The 22,689-nt window shown below is 36.2% G+C and overlaps 1 protein-coding gene across 1 annotated transcript in view; it reads right to left on the reverse strand.

Moving 5' to 3' along the window:
• Positions 1-22,689, reverse strand: part of EPHA3 (EPH receptor A3) — a 360,174-nt gene that overhangs the window by 15,262 nt on the left and 322,223 nt on the right. The window contains exons 12-14 of the mRNA XM_079766339.1: positions 10,575-10,684; positions 8,939-9,088; positions 7,190-7,383 (exon numbers count right to left, since the gene is read on the reverse strand). Of these exons, the coding sequence (XP_079622465.1) occupies positions 7,190-7,383; positions 8,939-9,088; positions 10,575-10,684 (454 nt within the window). The remainder of the gene's footprint in view (positions 1-7,189; positions 7,384-8,938; positions 9,089-10,574; positions 10,685-22,689) is intronic.

The raw sequence follows: 22,689 nt of genomic DNA on the forward strand, positions 1-22,689 counted from the left end.
TGTTTAATACTTTATACCAAGAATTTGGATTCCTTAAATTTATAATAGTATTGAAGAATCTAGTGATCTGAAGTGTAAAAGTTCTATGGATTTAAAGAACAAGTCATTTCTCTATTTCATTTGATAGTTAACATCCAAAAATAAAAAGTATCTGATTGCCTGAATAGAAACAAATTTATTTCTCATTTTTATTAGCCTTTTTTATTTTTAATTTATCTACATTCATAAAAGTAACTGAATCAATTTATTTAAAGCAGGAGCTATATTACAAAACTAATCTTGCAAAAACAGTTTCCTTTAAAATATAAATTCTTCTTATTGCTGTTTTATGTATAACAAGCCTCTGTTATAAAGTAAGAGAACACTATTTTGGTGTAAGACCATTTTAACTTATTTACATTGCACTATTTTCTATCAATAACTTTTTAAAGAAGGATTGCTTCAATTCTTAAAAAAAGTAAGGGATATTTATTTTTATCCTTTTACACATAAGCACTATGATTATATCCATTTTTTCTAAATTTCTCAAAAACACTATTTTCACATTGCCCTTTTCATCATCCAATTATAACAAAACCTCTTAAATGTTGTATCTCATCTATTACTCTAAAAAAAATCAAAATAGTCCTCTGAAAAGAAGCTGATGTCCTCATTACTTCATTGAAGGCTTTTCCCTCAGTTGTCTTCTTTTTGTTTGTTTCCCTTCACCCTTTTGCAATTTTTGATAATAGTTCATTCTATCTACTTCTGAAAAATTAATTCCTTCAGCTGGATTCTCTGTAGTGGTCTAAATTTCATTCTTAACTCTGTTCTGCTCTGTTATTGGCACTATTCTCCAAAGCTTGTAGAGAACTGTTTCCTTTCTCTCTGTGTTGGAATCTGTGCAGGAGGATAATGGTCTGAGATGTTTTAGGATTGCCATCCACTGGCATAGATTGGTTCTATAATCTTATATAATAAAAGGCTAATATGCAAATCGACCAAACGGCAGAACGACTGGTCACTATGAGGCTCACTGACCACCAGGGGCAGACACTCAACGCAGGAGCTGCACCCTGATGGTTAGTGTGCTCCCACAGGGGAAGCGCCGCTCAGCCAGAAGCCAGGCTCATGGCTGGCTCTAAGGATGTCCTTAGTGCTCGCGGGCCTAAGCCATCAGTCGGACATCCCCTGAGGGCTCCTGGACTGCAAGAGGGCGCAGGCCAGGCTGAGGAACTCCTCTCCCCTCCCCGCTCCCTGCTCTCCCAGTGCATGAATTTCATGCATCGGCCCTTTAGTCTCCTTATAAGGAGCCTGAAATCTCCACTGGCTACCATTACACTCTACTACATATGAAGGAAACATTCACTCATTTCAATTAGCTTCTTGGCTCTTGTAGACATTTGAGTTAGTGACTTCTGGACTAAAAAATTGAGGCATTTAGAGATTTCAAAAAGATCCCTGGACCCCAGGGCAGCACAGAAGTAGCAAGGAGAAGCTAAAAAATGCAACAGATTGGAATGAGGGAATCTCAGTGTCAACCTATGTGAACTAACACCACACTTCACAGATTAAAGTTTACTGATGATCCATGGAATATGAAAGCTTTAATTAGAAATAAAATAATTTTAGAAAAATAAAAGTGGATACATTAGTGGTTAAAGCCAGCTTTACTAGATTGAGATCTGTACCTGCTAAACATGGTTTTGATTGAGGCTTCTTTTATTATCTTCATACAGAGAACACTAAATTGTATGCCTAGATTTAATTTTAATGTTTTCCCCAGATTGAGATGTGAACTTCTAGCTCCTTGTGGACTCAATCTAATTGCATCCAGAATGCTAACCTGCCTCGCAGTCTGTCCTCCTTCTGCTGTCCGTAAGGCACTGCTCTCAGGCTCCTTCCTGTGCAGAACCTGGAAGCACTCTCTGGTACTTTCTCTGTCTCTCTGCACATCTCGCTAGTCACCATGTCCCACAATACTCACTCCAGTAAAACTTTCTGAGTTCACATTCTTGAATATCTTGTCTTTTTGCTCAAATAATTCCATATTCTGAGGACTATTAAAGTATTTATGAAGATGTATTTCCCTCCCATCTATACTAATAAAAGGGTAATATGCTAATTAGGCTGGATAGACCGGACATCTTCCAGTTGTCTGGTCCTCCTTCCAGACAAAGCCACAGTGGAGGGAGCCGAGGCAGAGGCAGTTAGGGGCAATCAGACCAGCAGGGGAGAGCAGTGAGGGACGATCAGGCAGGCAGGCAGAGTGGTCAGGGGCGATTAGGTAGGCAGGCAGGTGAGCAGTTAGGAGCCAACGGTCTCAGATTGTGAAAGGGATGTCCGACTGCCAGATTAGGCCTGATCCTGCAGGGGTACTGGATTGGAGAGGGTGCAGGCCGGGCTGAGGGACCCCTCCCCCAATGCACAAATTTTGTGCACTGGGACTCTAGTATATAAATACAAGCTGTTGAGGATGGCGGTTGGGTTACCTATACTAACACCAGAGGCCCTAGCATAATGCCTTGCACAAAATACAACTAAATAAAAAGGTGTAGCTTCATATTGGTATACAATAAAAATTTCAAATTTATACATGTATTCTCCTACTCTACTTTTTGGAAAATAAATCAATTACTGGAAAATAAACAAAACATTTAAAGTCCTCTATAGATTCAATGTACTTTCTATGAAAAAAAAACCAATAGCATATTTCACAGATATGGAACAAATATTTCAAAATTTATATGGAACCTAATAAGACCCTGAATAGACTAAAAATCATAAGAGAGAAAAAGGGAAAGTTGTAGGGATCACAATACCAGATATCAAACTATACTACAAAGTCACTGTAATCAAAGAGCCTGGTTCTGGCACAAGAACAGTCATACAGATCAATGGAACAGAACAAAGACCCCAGAAATAAACTCATGCATTTATGGTCAGGTAATATTTGACAAAGGAAGCAAGAGCATACAATGGAGTATAAATGATCACTTTGATAAATGGTGTTGGGAAAATTGGACAATGCATGCAAAAAAATGAAACCAGACCACCAACTTACACTATATACAAGAATAAACTCAAAATGGATTATAGCACAAAGTAGATTGGCATACAATATATAGTCATTGGAAAATGAATAAATAAACATTTGAATAAAATAAATGACATTGGAGAAGCATGACTATTTAAATCACCAAAATGGCCTAGTTGGTGTGGCTCAGTGGTTGGGTGTCAACCTGTGAACCAGAGGGTCATGGTGCAATTCTCAGTCAGGGTACATGGCCGAGTTGCAGACACGATCCCCAGTAGGGAGCATACAGGAGGCAGTTGATCAATGATTCTCTCTCATCATTGATGTTTCTATCTTTCCCTTTCCCTCTCCCTTCCTCTCTGAAATCAATAAAAAATAAATTTATTTATTTATTTTTATATGTATTTTATTGATTTTTTTTACAGAGAGGAAGGGAGATTACATGGAATATGAAAGCTTTAATTAGAAATAAAAAGGAGACATTGGTAATACTTTCAACATTAAAGGTATATTTTAAAAAAAAGAACAAGTGTATGGACTTCTTGACCGTGTTGTCAGATAATTCCTTAGTTAATATAAGATGTAGAAGCTGTGTGGGCACATTGATGAGAGAGAAACATCAACCAGCTGCCTTCTGCACACCCCCTACTGGGGATGTGCCTACAACCAGCGTACATGCCCTTAACTGGAATCGAGCCTGGGACCCTTTAGTTCGCAGGCCAATGCTCTATCCACTGAGCCAAACCGGTTAGGGCAAAATAAATTTAAAAAATCATCAAAATGAGTCCAGATTTTTTCTAAGTGTAATGGGAAATCAAGATTGGTTATAAAATGGTTACCAAGATATCATACATATTTTGACAAGAAAATTCTGAAGACTATATGAAAAAATGCTTGGGACAGGCAAGAATGGAAGCAGGGGCACATTAGAAGGCTATTGCAGTGGTCCACATTAGCAGAGGGGAACGCTATATATATATATATATATATATATATATATATATATATATATATATATATATATATATGATAATGTTGGTAGACAGGTTGCGTTGATCCAATGATCACCAGCATAAAAGTGTAGGGAAGAGGAAAGAGGTACCAAGACTTGCTCTAATCCTAATGGGAAAATGAATAGGTGCTGGCATGTTCAACTAAATTAGAAAGGCAGTGGAATAATAAGGCTACCTGAAGAAAATAAAAAAGATATAGTTTTTAGATGTTTATGAGTCTTTTATTTGAGAACTTTGCTGTGAAGGGTGGTAAAAAAATCAGGAAGTAGTTAATAGCGATGTGGGATCAACGGAGGTTATGTTGACAAACAGAATCTCTTAAATTCACCTACTGATAAAAATTACTTAGTGTGTTGTGTTTTTTTAAGCATCCACATTAAATTCACCTTTCCTAGAGATTCTGAAATGCTAGCCTGTGATAGACCTGGATAGTTGTACATTTAATACCCTTGTTATTCTTATCACTAGGAAAACTTGAGAAACAATGCAGTAGAACATATTTCTATGATAATGAACCTATAGAAAGGAAGAAATGGGATATGTAAGAGAGAGAGAGAGGATTTGCCTCTGACAAGTAGAAGGACACTTCCGCTCTTCTAATTAGAGATAAGAAGGACATGTTGTGTGAATGTAGGCACCACTGAGTTTCTATTTAGCTGCTAGAATTTCCCATTTGATAGCTTGTATTTTCTCAATAAAGTATGTGGCAAGGGCATCACTGGGAAATTAAAGGTGAAAAGCAGTGAATTCACTCAATTATAAAAAAAGAATGAAATAATCATTGTCAAAAATGGGAAATCAAATATTCTACAATAAAATATTTCTTAATGTATGACAATTTGAATTTGTTGTTAATAAATTCATAATGAAATAATCTTCCCTGTTTTATATTTCAACTAGAGGCCTGGTGCACGAATTCATGCAACAGTGGGGTCACTCGGCCTGGCCTGTGGGATTGGGCTGAAACTGGCTCTCCGACATTCCCCGAGGGGTCCCAGATTGCAAAAAGGTACAGGCCAGGCCGAGAGACCCCACTGGTGCACGATCAGGGCTGGGGAGGGATGCAGGAGGTTGGCCAGCTATGGAGGGACCGTGGGAGGGCTCCAGGGCGTGTCTGGCCTGTCTCACTCAGTCTTAATTGGTCAGACCCCAGAGTGCACATCATAGCAAGCAGTTGAGCAGCCTTAGCATTTCATTAGCATATTATGCTTTGATTGGTGAATGGATGACCGGAAGACTGGACACTTAGCATATTAGGCTTTTATTATATAGGATGGCAATAAGTATACATATAAAAACAATTTCCAAAATTTTTGTATTTAGTAAATTTAAAAAGATGGTGCTTTTTAGAAAAATACCTATTTTCCCTAAAATTATATTTGTTGCTACAAAATACATTAATTTATTCAGGTTTTAAAAATTAAATATTAGGAGAAAATATATTCAACATATTTCAATAAGAATAAAAAGGTGAATTTAAGAAATGTGCTAAAATTTGGATGACAGGGCATATTCTGACATACTATGATCTGATATTGAGACAATCCCCCCCCCCCCTAATTGGAGTTAAATATCCCTAGATCATACAATATTGGTTAGTCTTTATATTGCTAATACCACCCTGTGGAAATACTTTTGAATGTCTTTTTTATTATATGGAAAGAATTGAAAAGATGTTCTTTTTCACTATGATTGCTATTGAGTGAAGATCAAAAGAAATGACTTCAGGGTACAAAATGAGGACCATATGGCCCAGGAAAGCACAAGTTTGTTATCCTGTTCGTTGTTACATTGTCAGGTAGATTTCCAAAAGAGTCTGTGTAGCTTCACTCTGTGAAACTTAGAACAGAGATTCATCCTTGCAGGATAAGCTGGAGGTAGTTTCACCTATTTAAGAAATATCATTTAGTTCAGTGATCCCTAAATGTTATTTCCCACAAAAAATGTATAATTTTTATATACTGATATTAAGACTTTGGTTCAGATTCCCCTTATTCATCTTATTTGAACACAATGTAATAATGCGGTCATGAATATTCAATATAATTATACCTATTCAGGTAAAAAAATCATGTGTTCTATTAAAAAGTACTTTAGTAAATGCTCTATCAGTATGCAAGTCATCTCTCAATGACTGTCAGTAAAAAGAGCAGATGTGCAAAAAAGACTCAAGCAAAGAAAACTTCCAATAGGCACTATATTACACCCTTTACATGTGAATCATATTGCTTCATCATTATGCAGTATTTACACATATTGCTTAATACTGTGGATTTGTGTACACTTTAAGTGTAGATCCTTTTACTCAAACTCTGTAATTTTTCCATTAAAGCACACACCATCAAAATGTGGAAGACCTGTTTTTCTCTTATGTATGAGAAAATAAATTATTAAACAATATAGTTTTGCCTTTAGTTTCCCTGGGAAGCACCAAAATATTAACACTTCTTTTCTTCTCATATGGCCCCTGACATAATTTATCCTTCCTTACCCATTTCTTCTATTGCACTTTGTAGGGACACTTTAGTTTACATTCTTCAAAACCATTAAGAGAATGGAGGAGTAAACATGAAATCTAATGGACATTGTGCATTCTGGATTGTTGTATATATCTGATGCATTGATGTTTTGTTGCTATCTTGCAACATTGACATTATTTTACCCTTAGTTTTATCCTTGACAGAACCTAAAAATGTAAATGGCACATAATATGGGTTGAATAAATAGTTGCTTAATTAAGGGGGTATTGCATTCTGCTACGCAATGTAAAGTTTTTGAAGCATTTTTATCTTTGTAGCTTTACTTTAAATGCAGAATCACTAGAATTTACCACTCCAGGACATTTTTTTTCTGTTTAAACAGTTGAGAGTGAAAAGAAGCTATGTGTCCTGGGTCCCTATTTTCCAAAGACTTAAGCCTGAATGTAAATTCACTTCTAGTCAAGATAAAAATTTAAAATAACAGAATTTCATCTTTATCATTAAATTGCATGAGATTTCTTCCTGACCAATTTAAAAAGAGAAAAAAAAATATGTCTCTTCAGTCTTGAGGAATATAAGTATCAAAGAATGCAGAGGAAGAAGTGGGATATAGAACTTAACAATTGGAGATAGAAAATACATTCTTTTGAGCGGGCGCATGATGCAAACTAATGCGTCACCTTGCTGCTGCACTGGTGATGATCTTCAGGCTGCCTGGGTTCCGGATGAGCTTGTCCAGAATGCTGACAATCTGCTCAAACTTGGGTCTGTTGTTTCTGTCTTTCTGCCAGCAGTCCAGCATCAGCTGATACAACGCAGCCGGGCAGTCCATGGGGGGTGGCAGTCGATAGCCCTCATCCACAGCTTTAATTACCTGGGCAAGAAGCAAAATTTCCCGGGACTTAAGAGGTAGGGCTTCCTACTTCTTTATGGGCAGAACACACTAATATGAGTATTTTAAAGTTAAGTGGAAAAGTTCTCAATTTAAATTGCTTAAACAATAATAGCTTATCAAATAACTATGATATTATTAATGTCCAAAATGTTATCTAAAGGAAGATCAAGAGAGAGAGAAAGTGAATTTAGAAGAGTTTGTAAAGATACTTTTCAGATTAAAACTTAAAAAAAATTCTATGACATAGGAAATTCAGTGAATTATAAAGAAAATTTTGTTTGGTAATACAAATTTCTATGGAAACTATATATGAGTGAATGCAGAAAAACGTAAAACAAAACCGTTTACATATTTTCTTTATACCACATTTCAAATTATACCTTTCAAATCATGGTCAGGTCCTTTGGTAAAAGCTCATGAGTTGCACGGTTAAGTAACTATCAGCTTATTAGTATTTTTAAATGACATAAAACAGTGTTTTTAAATTTTACATGTATGAGTCATCTGGAGAACTTAATAATATACAGATGACTAAATTCTGATTGCATCACTCTGGGGTAAGGCCTGAGAACATGCATTACTGCAAATTCCCAGGCCATGCTAAACCTGCTGGTCCAGAGGCCACGTTTTGGGGGGCTCTGATACAGAGAAAATTTGGGGGGCTCTGATACAGAGAAAATTTGGAAAATAGAGATGTGGAAAAGGGAGTCTGATTTTCCCATTACTGTTATAAAAAAATAGCTTGTTTGAAGACGTACAAAAAGGTTTTCATATCCAAACACATTAAAAGCAGTTTTATATGTGGTGAGTAGGAAATGACTAAAAGCATCTCAGCTTTCCTTCTTGTGCATTTTGAGATCACGCTCACAGTTTCTGGCTGAGCATAAAGAAAAACCTCTGAGTGCTGATCCCACATGCCAAGAGCATCCTTTTACGAAGCCTGAGCAAACATGACTTTATAAAAACAAAAATCCTTTTGAAAAATCATATCACAGCTATAACAGAAAGTTAAAGATTATTTTTTTCATCCGGAGACTTCAATTTGTATAATGAAATTCATGTGCAACATTAATACATAATGAGGAACAACATGCTACAGATTGATTGTTTTGTCTGACTTTGGGAAATACTATATTTAAATAAACAAAATGTTGGCATAGATGCATTAATTAAATCTACAAAGGCTGGCAGACATGTGTATCTTACTAATGTTACCTAGAAACAATTGTGCAGCAAAAATATTTCAAACACTCCCTGACATATACTGGTTATCTTGATAGTCACTTATTTCATTACATTTTAATACAAATGCCTTCATTTTTGCCTCAATTCTAAACCCCTGCTTGAGGGAACATTGTAAAGCCTTAAAAGCAGTTCAATTGATGTTCTTGCAAGATTTGAAAACAATTTCATCTTTTAAGTATTCTATTTCAATGTCACAAACTAGGAGCCACCTGGTCTCATTAGGCTCCACTTCCTTGCATAACTTGATCTCTTAATCTGACTCCATAATTCATGGACTGCATATACTTACGTCCTGATTGGACATCTCCCAGTATGGCCTCTCTCCATAGGACATCACCTCCCAGAGAACGATGCCATAACTCCACACGTCGCTGGCTGACGTGAATTTGCGATAGGCTATAGCTTCTGGTGATGTCCACCGGATGGGAATCTTTCCTCCCTTGGAATATAAAATCACATGGGCATACAGGATCAATGCATAAGACACATACATTATAATCTGAAATCTGACTGAATTTGTCAGGGTATTTCTCTTTTGAAATGGAACGGGGGTTTCTCTTTATGTGTCTTGTTATTCTTCTATATTAATGGCAAGCAGGACTGTGTGGCATACTATTTACTGCAATATTTGCTTCCAATCGATTTAAAATAATTTTAATATAAAAAGAAAAATTGAAAATTGTTTAAACACTGACATTTCATATCAGCTGTGGCACCTTAGTTAGTCATCTGTAACAAAGCGACTTGATGTGGATGTGCAATACTATTAAGTTAGAAGAGAATGAGGAATCTCAAATGAACCTTTGTTGATTTAACTAGGTTTATGTTCTATCTACAATCTTAGTTCATAATGTGAATAAGTTAGTATTCCTTGACACTTATAGGTATTTGTTAACTAAACAAATTAAAATAAAATTTTACGTCTACCATCTCTCTTTAATACATTATTTGATTATCTTAATTTATTCAGTGCCTCATTTCATCATTATTTTTTAGTTTTTAAATTTTGTTTTATTATTGAGAGTATTACAGATGTCCCCCACTTTCCCCCATTGACGCACTTCATCATTATTTCTTCCTCCATTGACCCACTGTCATATATGAGGTAGGTACAATATAAACAAGAAAGATATGATAACTGCATTCCCAGAACTTTCTAGAGAAGGATATTGGTTCTATGAGTTATAGTATATATAAAGGTATGCCTCCTATAGAATTATCATTCAGTTTAATAAATACATTTAATAAAGATGGGCCAAGTAGCAACCATATGGGAAGTATTATGCTAGTCACTTTGGGTGAGACCAATAAAGATAACATGCCTGCCATCCTAATTGGAAAATATCAGGCCAAAAGGAATAAGTATTAGTTGTTGTGCATAATTAAATGCAGGAAAAATAATTATCTTATCTAAGAGATAAATTTTGCTTCAAACTTTACAACACATATGAATCATCCGTGGCTCGCCCTCATGCCTGGGGAAATCCTGATTCAGTAGTTTCAGAGTGTAGGCAGGGCCTGCGTTTCTAAGAGGCTCCAGGGGATGCTGACCATGCCGGTCATGAACCCCACTTTAAGCAGAAAGGGGGTAGGGAAGACGTGCTACCGAGCAGGGAGCCCCAATTATCACTAGAGAGACTGAGGAGGGAGGTCATGCATAAATTGAGCTTTAAAAGATGTATCAATTTTTGATTCAACAAGAAAAAATAATCGATGTTCCAAAGAATTTACATAATCAAAATATTAAGCTATATTCACCAAAATGTGCTCCACTAACATTGCACCTCATAGCACTTCGCTGGTCTGAAGTAATGCTCAAGGGGACAATATATTGCTTTTGAGAAACAGATGGGAAGCAGGCGGTGCATTATTTAACCTCAATAGGCCTGAGTTTCCTCATCTGTTACTTGGGAAAGTAAGAGTACCGATGCATAGCTTTGTTGTTGGGCTAAAGGACAAGTTTCAGTAAAATCTTTAGCAAAGTCCCTGGCACGTGGTAAAGCTTCAAGAAACATTAGCTTACTACTCCCACACTCTGTGGGAAATGGCATACATCAAAGCACAGAGGAAGAAAATATATGTTCTGGAAGAACAGTTTCTGGTGTAAAAATACAACAGATTATGTGGAGAAATATAATGAGAGAGGAAGAGAAAAGGGTTAAATCAGAACTTACTCAGAGGTATACTGAGTTTTATCCCGTAGAGGAGAAAGGTATACGTGGTTTTAAGGACCTTGGAAAACTTAACCCTTCTTGACATTTTCACTCAAGTGAGCTGTGCAGAGAGAGTTCTGCCAGAAGAGCTTTGAGAGAGGCAGGGATTACACTGGGCTTTGAAAACTGCATGAAACTGTAGACAAACGAGCACAGAGAAGGGGCCTGCACACAGCCTTCTTAGGATGCCTCCAGTCTAAGGTAGTCAATGACTTATATCGGTGAAGAAAAAGAAATCAGTTGGAGAGATGGGAGCCAGTTTAAGAAAGCCTTGGGAGTTAGTGGGAGACACCTCAGTGCTCAGCATGCACTAGAGTAACGATGGTGTAGAACCAGAAAAACAATAGAAAAGGTTTACCGTCACGTAGATGAGAGGCCTTGGATTAGGACTTTCCCCTTTCTTTTCTCTCTCACACTCACATCCACTCCTTCACTCTTTACTTTACAGTGCGTGTTCTTTTTTTTTTTTTTCAGCAAAAATTTGAAAGGTCTTTTTTTCATATTTAAATTCAGAGGATCTAGTGTCAGGCTAATATTGCCCTTTTCTCTGTCAATGTATTCAAACTTAAAAATAATATTTTAAACCCCCCAAATTAACATATTTGCACCTGCCTAGACAAAGTTTGGGTTTTAAAGAGTCAAGATTTCAAATAATACCTCTGTAGTTTGATGAAAACAGAATTATACATGTGGCAATTAGCAAAATCTATTCAAGATGCCAAAGAGAATCATTGGACACACTTTATCTCTCTTAAAGAATTCTGGGTATTAACATAAGTCAAACAAAGCTATATTCATAATCCAAAAAAAGATACTATTTTAAAATCTCAGCTAACTGTCTAATCTCTGCTATCAACACCTTGCTATTTCCTTTCCTTTGCCCAGAACTAAATTACTAATTATGTGAATTTGCCATAGGCTATAACTTCCATTGATGTCCACTGCATAGGAATCTTTCCTCCTTTTGAATATAAAATCACATGGGCATACATGATCAATGCATAAGATATATAATATACATTAGAATCTGAAAACTAACTGAATTTCTCAGGGTATTTTGTGTGCCACAAAAATGGCAGACACCAAAAAATGAAAAGAAAATTCTTTCCATGCTGAAACGGCTGTGTTTACTTACAAAATACAAGGCACCGATACATGCCACCTTACTAAGATCTCTTGTTGAAATTAAAAGAGATTGAGGACAACCATCAACTTACCGCATATTACTTCAACCAGGATTAAAATGGTGCCTGCCAAAGTTGTTTCATCGTAAGTGATTCATCTCTCTTTTTTAGAGAGGGGAGCAGTGATCATATTTTAATGAAGTTCCTTAAAAGAGTGAATACTAAAAAGTGATCTATTTTTTTTTTTTAGAAGGACATAGCCAAGCTTGTGTCTAAGCTTGGAAGGAGAATCTTCTCACGTGCTGTTCTGTATACAGACACACGTGCTGTTGGATGGATCTCTGCGGCCACAGCCAAGCCATCTCGTCAGTGGGGCTGTGCTCTCCACAATCCCATAAGCTTGACTGCACCTCTTGCAGTGTATTCTCTAATGTAGCACATGGTTACAGATTCAAGCAAGTTATTTCCAGAATGATTTTCCAATCAAGTGCTGTCTATTTGCTTTCACTGTATAAATCTTATTAAAGTATTAAAACCTACACAAACAGAAAATGTATTTTGGAAAAATGCATAAAGAATTATTTTGATAAAAATGCTTACATTTTGAATTCTGCTCTTGTGCTAATATGTGCCTGCCAAACACACACACACACACACACACACACACACACACACACACACACACGCACACACACACACACACACTTGTTAGAGTAACAAATTCAACTTTTAAATATAAAAATATAAAAAAATTCTGCCGAAACCGGTTTGGCTCAGTGGATAGAGCATCAGCCTGCGGACTGAAAGGTCCCGGGTTTGATTCTGGTCAAGGGCACATATGTGGGTTGCGGGGACATCCCCGGTGGGGGGCGTGCAGGAGGCAGCTGATTGATGTTTCTCTCTCATCGATGTTTCTAACTCTCTATCTCTCTCCCTTCCTCTCTGTAAAAAATCAATAAAATATATTTAAAAAAATAATAATAAAATAAAAAAAAATTCTGTTAACAGTGGCTGATCAAATAGCCCATGCATGTTCTTTAACTTGGATCGCACTAATTCTTAAAAAAATGTTTTGGCCGTCAGCTCACCGTGCTGCATTGGGAAAGTATGTTGGCCACGTTGCACAGGAGTCACCGTGAGATGACAAAGGCCTCTCACTGCAATATTTGCTAACCTTGGACACGCAGGTTATGGCCTCTTTACTTGTTTGTCATTCAGGTTTTTAATCTAAGCTTTCCTCTGGCTCCAAACTAGACTAAAGCTCAAGTTGCCACTCTTAGGCATAAAGAAGTGAGATTATTTGAAGTTTTTCATTTTATTCCGAACATGTTATTCTAAACTCAAGAAAAGTAAATAAGTGGCATTCAGTTAGTTCAACAATTAAATCAGTTAGCAAAGTTATATGTTTCCTTAACTTATCTAGAAGTTTCCATTAATTAACCTTTTAGTGTATTAGTTGTGTGTGTTTTTTTTAATGGCTGAGCTCTGTTCCATGTCACTGTTTATTTTAGTTAGTCCATATACTTAAAAGTTAATATATTTATATTAATAACAAATAAAATACCCTTAATTCATATTTTCCTATATTATACCTATACAACTCATTCTAAATAAACAATTGGGGCTAATTTGAACTTTTTTATTTAGAAGAAAGTGTGAATTAATAAGTATTGTTTGCCTTTGCTTAATGCCATGTTGAATCCGCTAGATAGTTAGCTTTGAACCCTAGAATTTTAACCCTCGAACACGTAGCTTTCTTATTGAAAGCTTTCATTATCTGTGTCCAGGTAGTGTTTTAGACTGATTAGTTTCGCTCTCACATTGATGTGATAAGCATAGATTGAAAATTCTCATCTTGACCCTACTTAGCCATCTGGTAAATGGTGCCATCCATCACGGAGGGATCAGGAAAAGAATAAAGTTGATTGAATATTATATTCATTATTATTAAGGGACATTTTTATCATTAGCACTTGATTTATAATATACATAAAAAAACTAATAGTGTATCTAATTTTAATAAAGTACTCAATAAATGTTTGCCTTTCTTCCTTTCTAATTCTCTTCCATTGGCTAACACACCCTTACTATTGGTATAAAGAATTTATTAAATGAAGATAGAAGGGAAAGCTTATTGTCAACTTCAAAGCACTATTCAAACTTAGCATTCGTTACTATTGTTGCTAAAAATAAATCAAATTAAGAGGAATATTATAATTTTTAAAATTTTTCTGATTGGTAAAACATGTCAAATGGCTCTGACTTTAAATGAGAGAAATATGAACCATATTTGTATACACTTAATATAAAAACAAGCTACAGGAGAGATTCCAACATAGCAAATCATTATAGAGTTTGAGGAAAGGTAAATGTTATTATAAACTAGAGGCCCAGTGCACAGATTTGTGCACTGGTGGGCTCCCTCAGGCTGGCCTGTGCCCTCTCACAATCCGGGACACCTCGGGAGATGTTGGACTGCAGTTTTTGGCCAGATCCCCGCAGGCCAGGCTTAGGGACCCCACTGGTCCAATGCTGCCTGCCGCTCCTGCCTGCCTCTCCTGCTCATCCAGGCCCTGCTGCGCCTGCCATGGGCTCGCGCCCAGTCAGTCCCGATTGGTGCCCGTTGGTCAGCAATGCTCCCGCTGTGGGAGCGCACTGACCACCAGGGAGAAGCTCCTGTGTTGAGCATCTGCCCCCTGGTGGTCAGTGCGCATCATAGCGACTGGTCGACTGGTCATTTGATCGGTCCTTCAGTCGCTTAGCCTTTTATATATATATAGATAGATAGATATGTTATCATAAACTCTTTAAATTAAACATCGCGCTTTCAAATTCTCTATATTGAACACTAGTAAAATGAATTCAAGTAGAAGCTCTTGTCCTATCCATTGTTATAAATAAAATTAGCGTGCCTAAACTATAATTTGAAATCATAGGGCTATGAAAGCTGAATAGCTTATAAAGCTGAAGATAATTAGCATAAGCCACATGAGCTTGTGCTCCCTCACTGCAGAGAACAATGGTCTTTTTCAGATATGATCTTGGCAAATGTGCAAAGTAGGCACTCAACAATGCTCACTGACTTGAATATAATTTCTTTTCTCTTAAATAATACATGCAATTCTTTTTTTAAATTTTTTACTGGAAAGCTTTCTCCCTGCCTGCTTTTTGTAACTAGCAAACTTCTTAGTTGAACATCCTGGCTGGGAATCCTGTAGCCAAGTTGGTTACTCAGTGTCCTGTGATCTGTCTACTGTTTAATTATCCTGACCTGACTGAGATATCTATAGAAGTAACTGCCTTTCCTCCTTCTTCTCTGTGTTCCCACAGTTTAAATCTGGAGTCTCCCTTTTCAGCTCTCCTGTTTACAAAGCCTTGTTTTCTGGAGAAGTGTTTTGTTGAGAGAGAATATGATTAATATTTTATGAACTAAGAGAAGTAAATTTTAGTGATTTCTTTGATACTTTTTATCATTTTTAAAATATGCAATTTATTTTTATAAAAAATCTAATTTTTCATTATATATGTAAATATTAAATAAGAATAAGGCAACATGTAGCATAATAACAATATTTTAAAAAATCATACTATTTTCTGATTGTCTCCTTTTACCCTTCATGCTACTATTTCATAATGCCATTAGTTCCATGTGGGTAGTAAATATAAGAATCGCTGAAGATCAATTTTTAAAAGTATATATAAAATTATAAAGCAATGTCACTGGGTTTCATATAGATTAAGTATTTTGGAATTTGCAGAATGCTATAAAGGTTTTCATTTGACTTTATAAACAATATGCATCCTATGTCAAGTGCCTCAATATTAATGTTGCAGGTACTTTACCAACTTCAAACAGCACCAATAATTTAATAAATATTCTTAATCTATGCACATGAATATTACTCTATTCCATTATAGGATGAAGCTAATTAAAAAATTTAAATATAAAAAATAATTATGCATTAAGATATATGCTAAAATATGACATACTTATGAATATCTTCACTTATGAACTTACTCCATTGTCATCTTAATAAGATTAAACATCAAAAATAAATGAACAATGCTTAAAATTTATTGCATTGGGGGATAAAGAAATATACATTTAAGTACTAGATTGATATCAAATGAAAATGTAACTTAACACAAGTGAAATTGTACTATTTGTTGCGTTATGTTTGTGATATCCCAAAGGTCAACATTCTAGGAGGCCTCACGGCAGATGACTAGACTGGTCCATATTATTTTACAAATTGCAATGTATTCCACATTGCCCCATGCAACTTGCAGTCCAGTGTGAATAGGAGAAGTTATAAAGTACCTGAGAAATTATCCCACTCCCATCCTTTATACATTCTTTACATATGTTAAATAACTTTAAATGAGGTCTCTCTTCAGCAGCCCTATTGACATATGACTATATTGATTCTTTGTTGTGGGGCTGTCTTGTGCATTGTAGGATGTTCGGTAGCATCTTTGGCCTCTAACCAGTAAATTACATTAGCATCCTCTCAAATGTGACAGCCCAAAATGTCCCCAGACAATGCCAAATATCCCCTGGGGAGAAAATCATCTTTGCTTGAGAACTCTTGCTTCAGATGATATGAGACAAACTTTGATCTTCGAGGGAGAATAATTCAAAAATGTTCAGGATTTATCTAGGACTTTATGTAGATTAAGTAGAATTAATATTTTCTTTTTTTTCCTCACTATTCACACACTTTCAGTGGACACTTTTATTTCAGTACTAATCTACAAAAGTAAGGGCCAAGTTCATCTGAACTAATCTTCTGATACCTGGGTTTTGGTAATTATAACAGCATCCCTTGAGCTTTTATTTAATTTATCTTTTTTTGTTAATCCTCCCTCAAGGATATTTTTTCCATTGATTATTAGAGAGAATGGAAGGCAGGGGGAGAGATGAGAGAGAAACATCGATGTGAGAGAGACATATCCGTTGGTTGCCTCCCACTTGTGCCCAGATCAAGGCCGGGATTGAGCCAGCAACCGAGGTACATACCCTTGAGAGAATCCAAACTGAACCTGCGACCTTTCAGTCCACAGACTGACGCTCTAAACACTAAGCCAAACTGTCTAGGGCTCCCTTTGAGATTTTCCCTCTATTTTTTAATGTTTTCTTTTATTTTCCTTTTTTTTTCCATTAATTCCTTTTTTTTTTCTTGAAAAGGGGATAACTTCCTAATACTAATGAAACTTAAATTAACCTTATACATTAAGCAACAATTTCTTTATCGGATGAAAGCATCAATGACCAAAGATTTTACTAAGAAATGAGTGTTTACTCGAAGAGGAAACATTACCTACAGCTCCAAAAACATAAATGTCACTGGCATAATGAGACATTGGATAAGATAAGAGTCCTTGAGGGACCAATTTCATTACGGAATAGGGTAAAAGAAGAAGCCGAGGCCCACCCATTTTAATTTAGATATACTTCATGATAATGTTCTCTACCTTCAAGCTGAGCACCTATAGATTTGAGACCCTGAAAAGAGGACAAATTGAATATACAAGAGTTATTTTCCATTGCAGAATTTATTTGTACTTCTGCTTCTGTTTAGACCACAACAATATCTCTTCCTCCCCCATCTCCTTCCTCAACAAATTTAAGCTCATCTATTGCTTGACATGTTGTTTTCTTTTTCTTTTTGAGGTTCAGAAATTTATTTTCCAGTTTATATAATGGGATTGGGGAGTCATTTTAAAATTTTAGATGCTTTCCATATAACTGACAAACACATTCTTCAATAGCTATCCAAAAATTTGGATTTGATGAGATAAAATGCTGCATTTGGCATACTTCTTGCTTGTCACAGGAAAACTATTCTAATGCAACTGTTGTAAATGAATTACATCTTGAAATCAGTCCACAATTTATATTTTGGTTGGTGAAATGCTACTTGGTGCTTGGAATATTATAAAGCACAAATATTTACTATGCAAATAATTTACAAATATCTTTTCAAATATTTAAAAATATTTTAAAATAAAACATTTTTTTTATATCTACATGTAAACTTTCCAGATATTTATGTACCTGAGAAGTCTCCAATTGCCTGGAGTAAGCCCAGAGTCACAGCATAAGGAGTGTCTGAGAGCTCTCTCCAATCCAAACTTAACATCATCAGAAGTTAATGTTTATTCTCCATATCTGCACTGTCAGACCTAGAACCAGTTCCTCTCAATGCGGATGTCTCATCTATTTTTAGCTCAGTAATTTGGGGTGTAGGGAGATTTATGGTCACTTGCTCTATTTGAATTTTAAAGTTTAGTAGTAATCAGGAGTCTTGGTTTCTGGGCTCAGCTTTGATCCTACTATTAAATTTTAACCAAGTTTCTTAACCCCTCTGCAGATATCTTGTCATGGACAAACTGAGGGTCGTGAGAAATATAAAACATGACTTTATATTGTCTTATCTATCTCTAACAGATGTGCTGACTTATGAACCTTAGCTCTTACAACTTTCAAATTTCTGTCTAAAACCTATAGGACTATAAAGGATACTGGCATTTTCAATGTTCTGTATTTAGGACTCTTAAAGATGATCCTAGCTTTAAACTAAACTGCATTATCTATTGGGTGTCATATCTGAATTTATTTCTATGTAATTTTTTACAGAAAAGTTAAAAAAGGAAAGTGCAAATAATGATACTAGAGATTCTGTGGGCAGAGGCATTACTTAATTGCTAAACTCTAATCCAGGATTAGTTAAAGTAGTCCAAAACCTAGTTCACTTTGGCCATAAACAGCAGTTACAGTAGGAATCACGCAGTAAACCTGTTCTCAAAAAGATCCTGCAATTCAGTTCTCTAAGCTTAATGAAGTTAGACAGTTCAAATGAGATCCTTGGCTAAAAGCCCGGATTTTTCAAGCTTTTAAATGAAGTCAGCTCATTTACTATGGGTTAGGGGGCTACAAGGCTTGATTTCTAAAGAAAAGGAGTGTAATTGCTGAAATATCTGGACATTGAGGGATAATATCTAATATTTGCCCCAATTTTTCTCTAATTACATATACAAATCTCTCCTTGCTGAATTAGGAAATGCTTTGCTGATCCACGGTTCATGTTTACTGCCGGTGAGCTCTGTCAAGTCATACTTAGAGTGACAAAGGACTTTAGAGAGTTATCTTAGTAAACCCTAAGTAATTGAGTGTTTAACCTGAAGACAAATATTGGCTTCTCAGGTTGGAAGTGGAGCTGTAGAGATAAATCATTCTACTCAATAGCATCTATCTATTGCAGGGACTGAACTCAACTCACTGTGGACAACAAGGTGAAGGGCGATCCAGGAAGACTCCCAGAGGAAGCATCTGTCCTTACCCCCAGTAGTTCAAATCTAAAAGCCATTGAGAATTGTTTCAGCAGATGTTTGATTGCCACAAGCGATCAGAGACAAATGATCTCCTTGGTAGCAAAAGCCCATCCCTTGAACTTTTGAGATTTTTCAACATTATGCGAAATGCTTAAGAATTTCTTGAAATCCAGAAAATCTTCACTTTGCATTCTAAGTAACTAGATGTCTATCTAGGAAATGAAATATAAATAGCATTTCTGATACTTTCAGGCTACAAATTCAAATACAAAAAACATTTATGTTAATTTCATAAATATAAAATTAGGTCATTTGATGTATAATGTCTCCTTTTAACAAAAACAATGCAAAAATTTCAGGATAAGGCTAAACATATATCCTAATATAGGTATAGTTCTTTGTCAGAGTTCAATGAAGTTTTAAATGTTTAACTTTGTGGTTTATATGTAATCAATCCCTTATTTATTTTTTAAAAGGTTACATGAATTCACTTGAATGTCTGAATATTTAGCCCTCTAAATACAATTTTCCAAAGAAACAATATTTTAAGCAAATAAGTAAAAAATATCTATTCAATATAGCAGGAATACTATATATCTGTAATAGAAATAATAATATAGAAGTATTAATATTTACTTAATTAACCAAAGAAATAGTGCCTAGTGTATTGTAGGCACTTAAATATATGCTGAGTGAATAAATGTTGCATTTTAGTAGAAGTAGTTCCTGCTAGAGACTGTGTGTAATATGTTTACATACTAACTCTTCAATCCTGTGTTGCACTCCAAAATTATAGTTGTGACTAGAGGCCCGGTGCATGAAATTTGTGCATGGGGGGGGGTCCCTCAGCCCAGTCTCTACCCTCTCCAATCTGGGATCCCTTGAGGGATGTCCGACTGCCCGTTTAGGCCCGATCCTACCGGGATCGGGCCTAAACGGGCAGTCGGACATCCCTTTCACAATCCAGGACTGATACTACCGGGATCGGGCCTAAACAGGCAGTCGGACATCCCTTTCACAATCCAGGACTGCTGGCTCCCAACTGCTCGCCTGCCTGCCTTCCTGATTTCCCCTAACTGCTTCTTCCTGCCAGCCTGATCACCACCTAACCACTCCCCTGCCAGCCTGATTGATGCCTAACTGCTCCCCTGCCAGCCTGATTGCCCCTACCTGCCCTCCACTGCAGGCCTGGTCCCCCCCAACTGCCCTTCCCTGCAGGCCTGGGTCCCCCCCAACTGCCCTTCCTTGCAGGTCCGGTTGCCCCCAACTTCCCTCCTCTGCAGGCCTGGTTACCCCTAAATTCCCTCCCATTCAGGCTTGATCGCCTCCAACTGCCCTCCCTTGCAGGCCTGGTTCCTCCCAACTGCCCTCCCCTGCTGGCCATCTTGTGGTGGCCATCTTGTGTCCACATGGGGGCAGCCATCTTTGACCACATGGGAGCAGCCATATTGTGTGTTGGAGTGGCAGTCAATTTGCATATTACTCTTTTATTAGATAGGATTCTCCATATAAATCTGGAGATTATTTTAGATTATTTAAATTATTTTAACACTATAAAATGTTTTTGCTACCCATCTCGCTAAAATGAAAAGTACTAGAACTCTCATTAAATTTTGATGCAACATAGATAACTGAGATTACTAAGTCTTCTAAAGTTTCTGATTTTTTTTTAAAATATACTTTTATTGATTTCAGAGAGGAAGGAAGAGGGAGAGAGAGATAGAAACATCCAAGATGAGACAGAATCATGGTGGATTGGCTGCCTGCTGCAAGTTCCCCACTGGGGATGGAGCCCACAACCCGGGCATGTGCCCTTGACCGGAATCAAATCCGGGAACTTTCAGTTCACAGGCCAACGCTCTATCCATTGAGCCAAACTGGCCAGGGCTAAAGTTATCTGATTTTTTAATGTGGCTGTACTTTGTAAAGCTACATAAGGCATATTCATACTGATCCTAAGAAAGTAAGAAATAAATTCAGGGTTGACACTATTTATTTTGGTTCAAGCTTAAAATGCATTACTATATGAAGGCTGCTGATTAGATACTTACTTATTGTTTTTTTTTAAATCATGTGTAAATGACACGTGACATATATTACTTATCAAAAATAATTGTCTTTTTATATTACACCAGTTTTTGGTGTGCAAAGTTTTTAGTCCTTAAGATCTACAGAACAAAGCTCATATTATTTATTATTTATGTTCTTGGAATGGAGTTACTCTGAACAGGAGTATTTAACGACTTAGTTTTTAACCACTTAGTTCCATTTTGTGTTTCCTTTTAAATCCTGCAAATGGAATTAGGTAAGACAAAGCTGTATCTGAATATTCTGGCACCAACTTGGTAGAATCATAGAGCTAAAAATGCAAATAAATTAGTGTAGGTATTTAGGAAATGACTTTGCCCTGTGCATGGTGAAGGGCAAAAGTGGAATCAGGGATGCCTATTCCAAGGCAATAGCTATGGTGACTTAACTAAAACGGGTCAGGGGGCAGAGGTTATGGAACAAGTTTGGGATATTTTTAAAATATAACTGATGGAATTTTTTCTTGGCTTAGTTAAGGGGAAGTGGGTGAGAGGACTCAAGATGACTCCCAGGTTTTAGCTCGAACAACCGGTGAGAAGTGATAGCATTTACGGCAATTTTAAGTTTGGGGGAAGAACAGGTTTCAGAATAAGAAATTATCAAGCGTTCTAAACTGGATATACTTAGATGCTCAAGAAACCTGCAAGTAGAGGTGCGGAATAAATAGTTGGATATACAAATCTGTGGCTCAGGGGAGGGGTACAGGCTGGAGATATAAATTTGGGAGTCACCAGTATATAAACTGTATTTAAATCAATGGCACTAGATTAAATCACATAAGATGTATCTAAAGAATACAAAAGAAGAGGGTCCAGAAAAAAAATTATTGTGTAAAATAAGGTTTCTTTCTCCTATTACTAACACATAATGTCATTATCTTCTAAAAATTAAATAGGCTTTAATTGGACATACAGCAATGTGACAAAAGACAGAACATTCTCATACAATAAAAAATCCCTATTGGTATTTACAATTTATTTATCTTCATAACAGAAACTTAATAAAAAATCTAATAATCAAGAATAAATCATTTGATTTTCTCAAATTTCCCAAATCAGTTTATGTGGTAATTGTGTCCCTAAAATGAATTTGGGGGCTTGAGAATTGGATTGGCTTTATACAAGATAACGTAATTAGATAAAAGTCTAAATTTTCTCTAATACGGTGTAAAACATCATATTGAATACTATTGTTAGAATTTTATATATCATCTATTTAAACGTATGAATATAAGAATGTTCACATGCATAGATGCATTCATGCATATATAAAAAATGCTA

Source organism: Cnephaeus nilssonii, assembly GCF_951640355.1.
Source record: "Cnephaeus nilssonii genome assembly, chromosome: 3".
NCBI lineage: Eukaryota > Metazoa > Chordata > Mammalia > Chiroptera > Vespertilionidae > Cnephaeus > Cnephaeus nilssonii.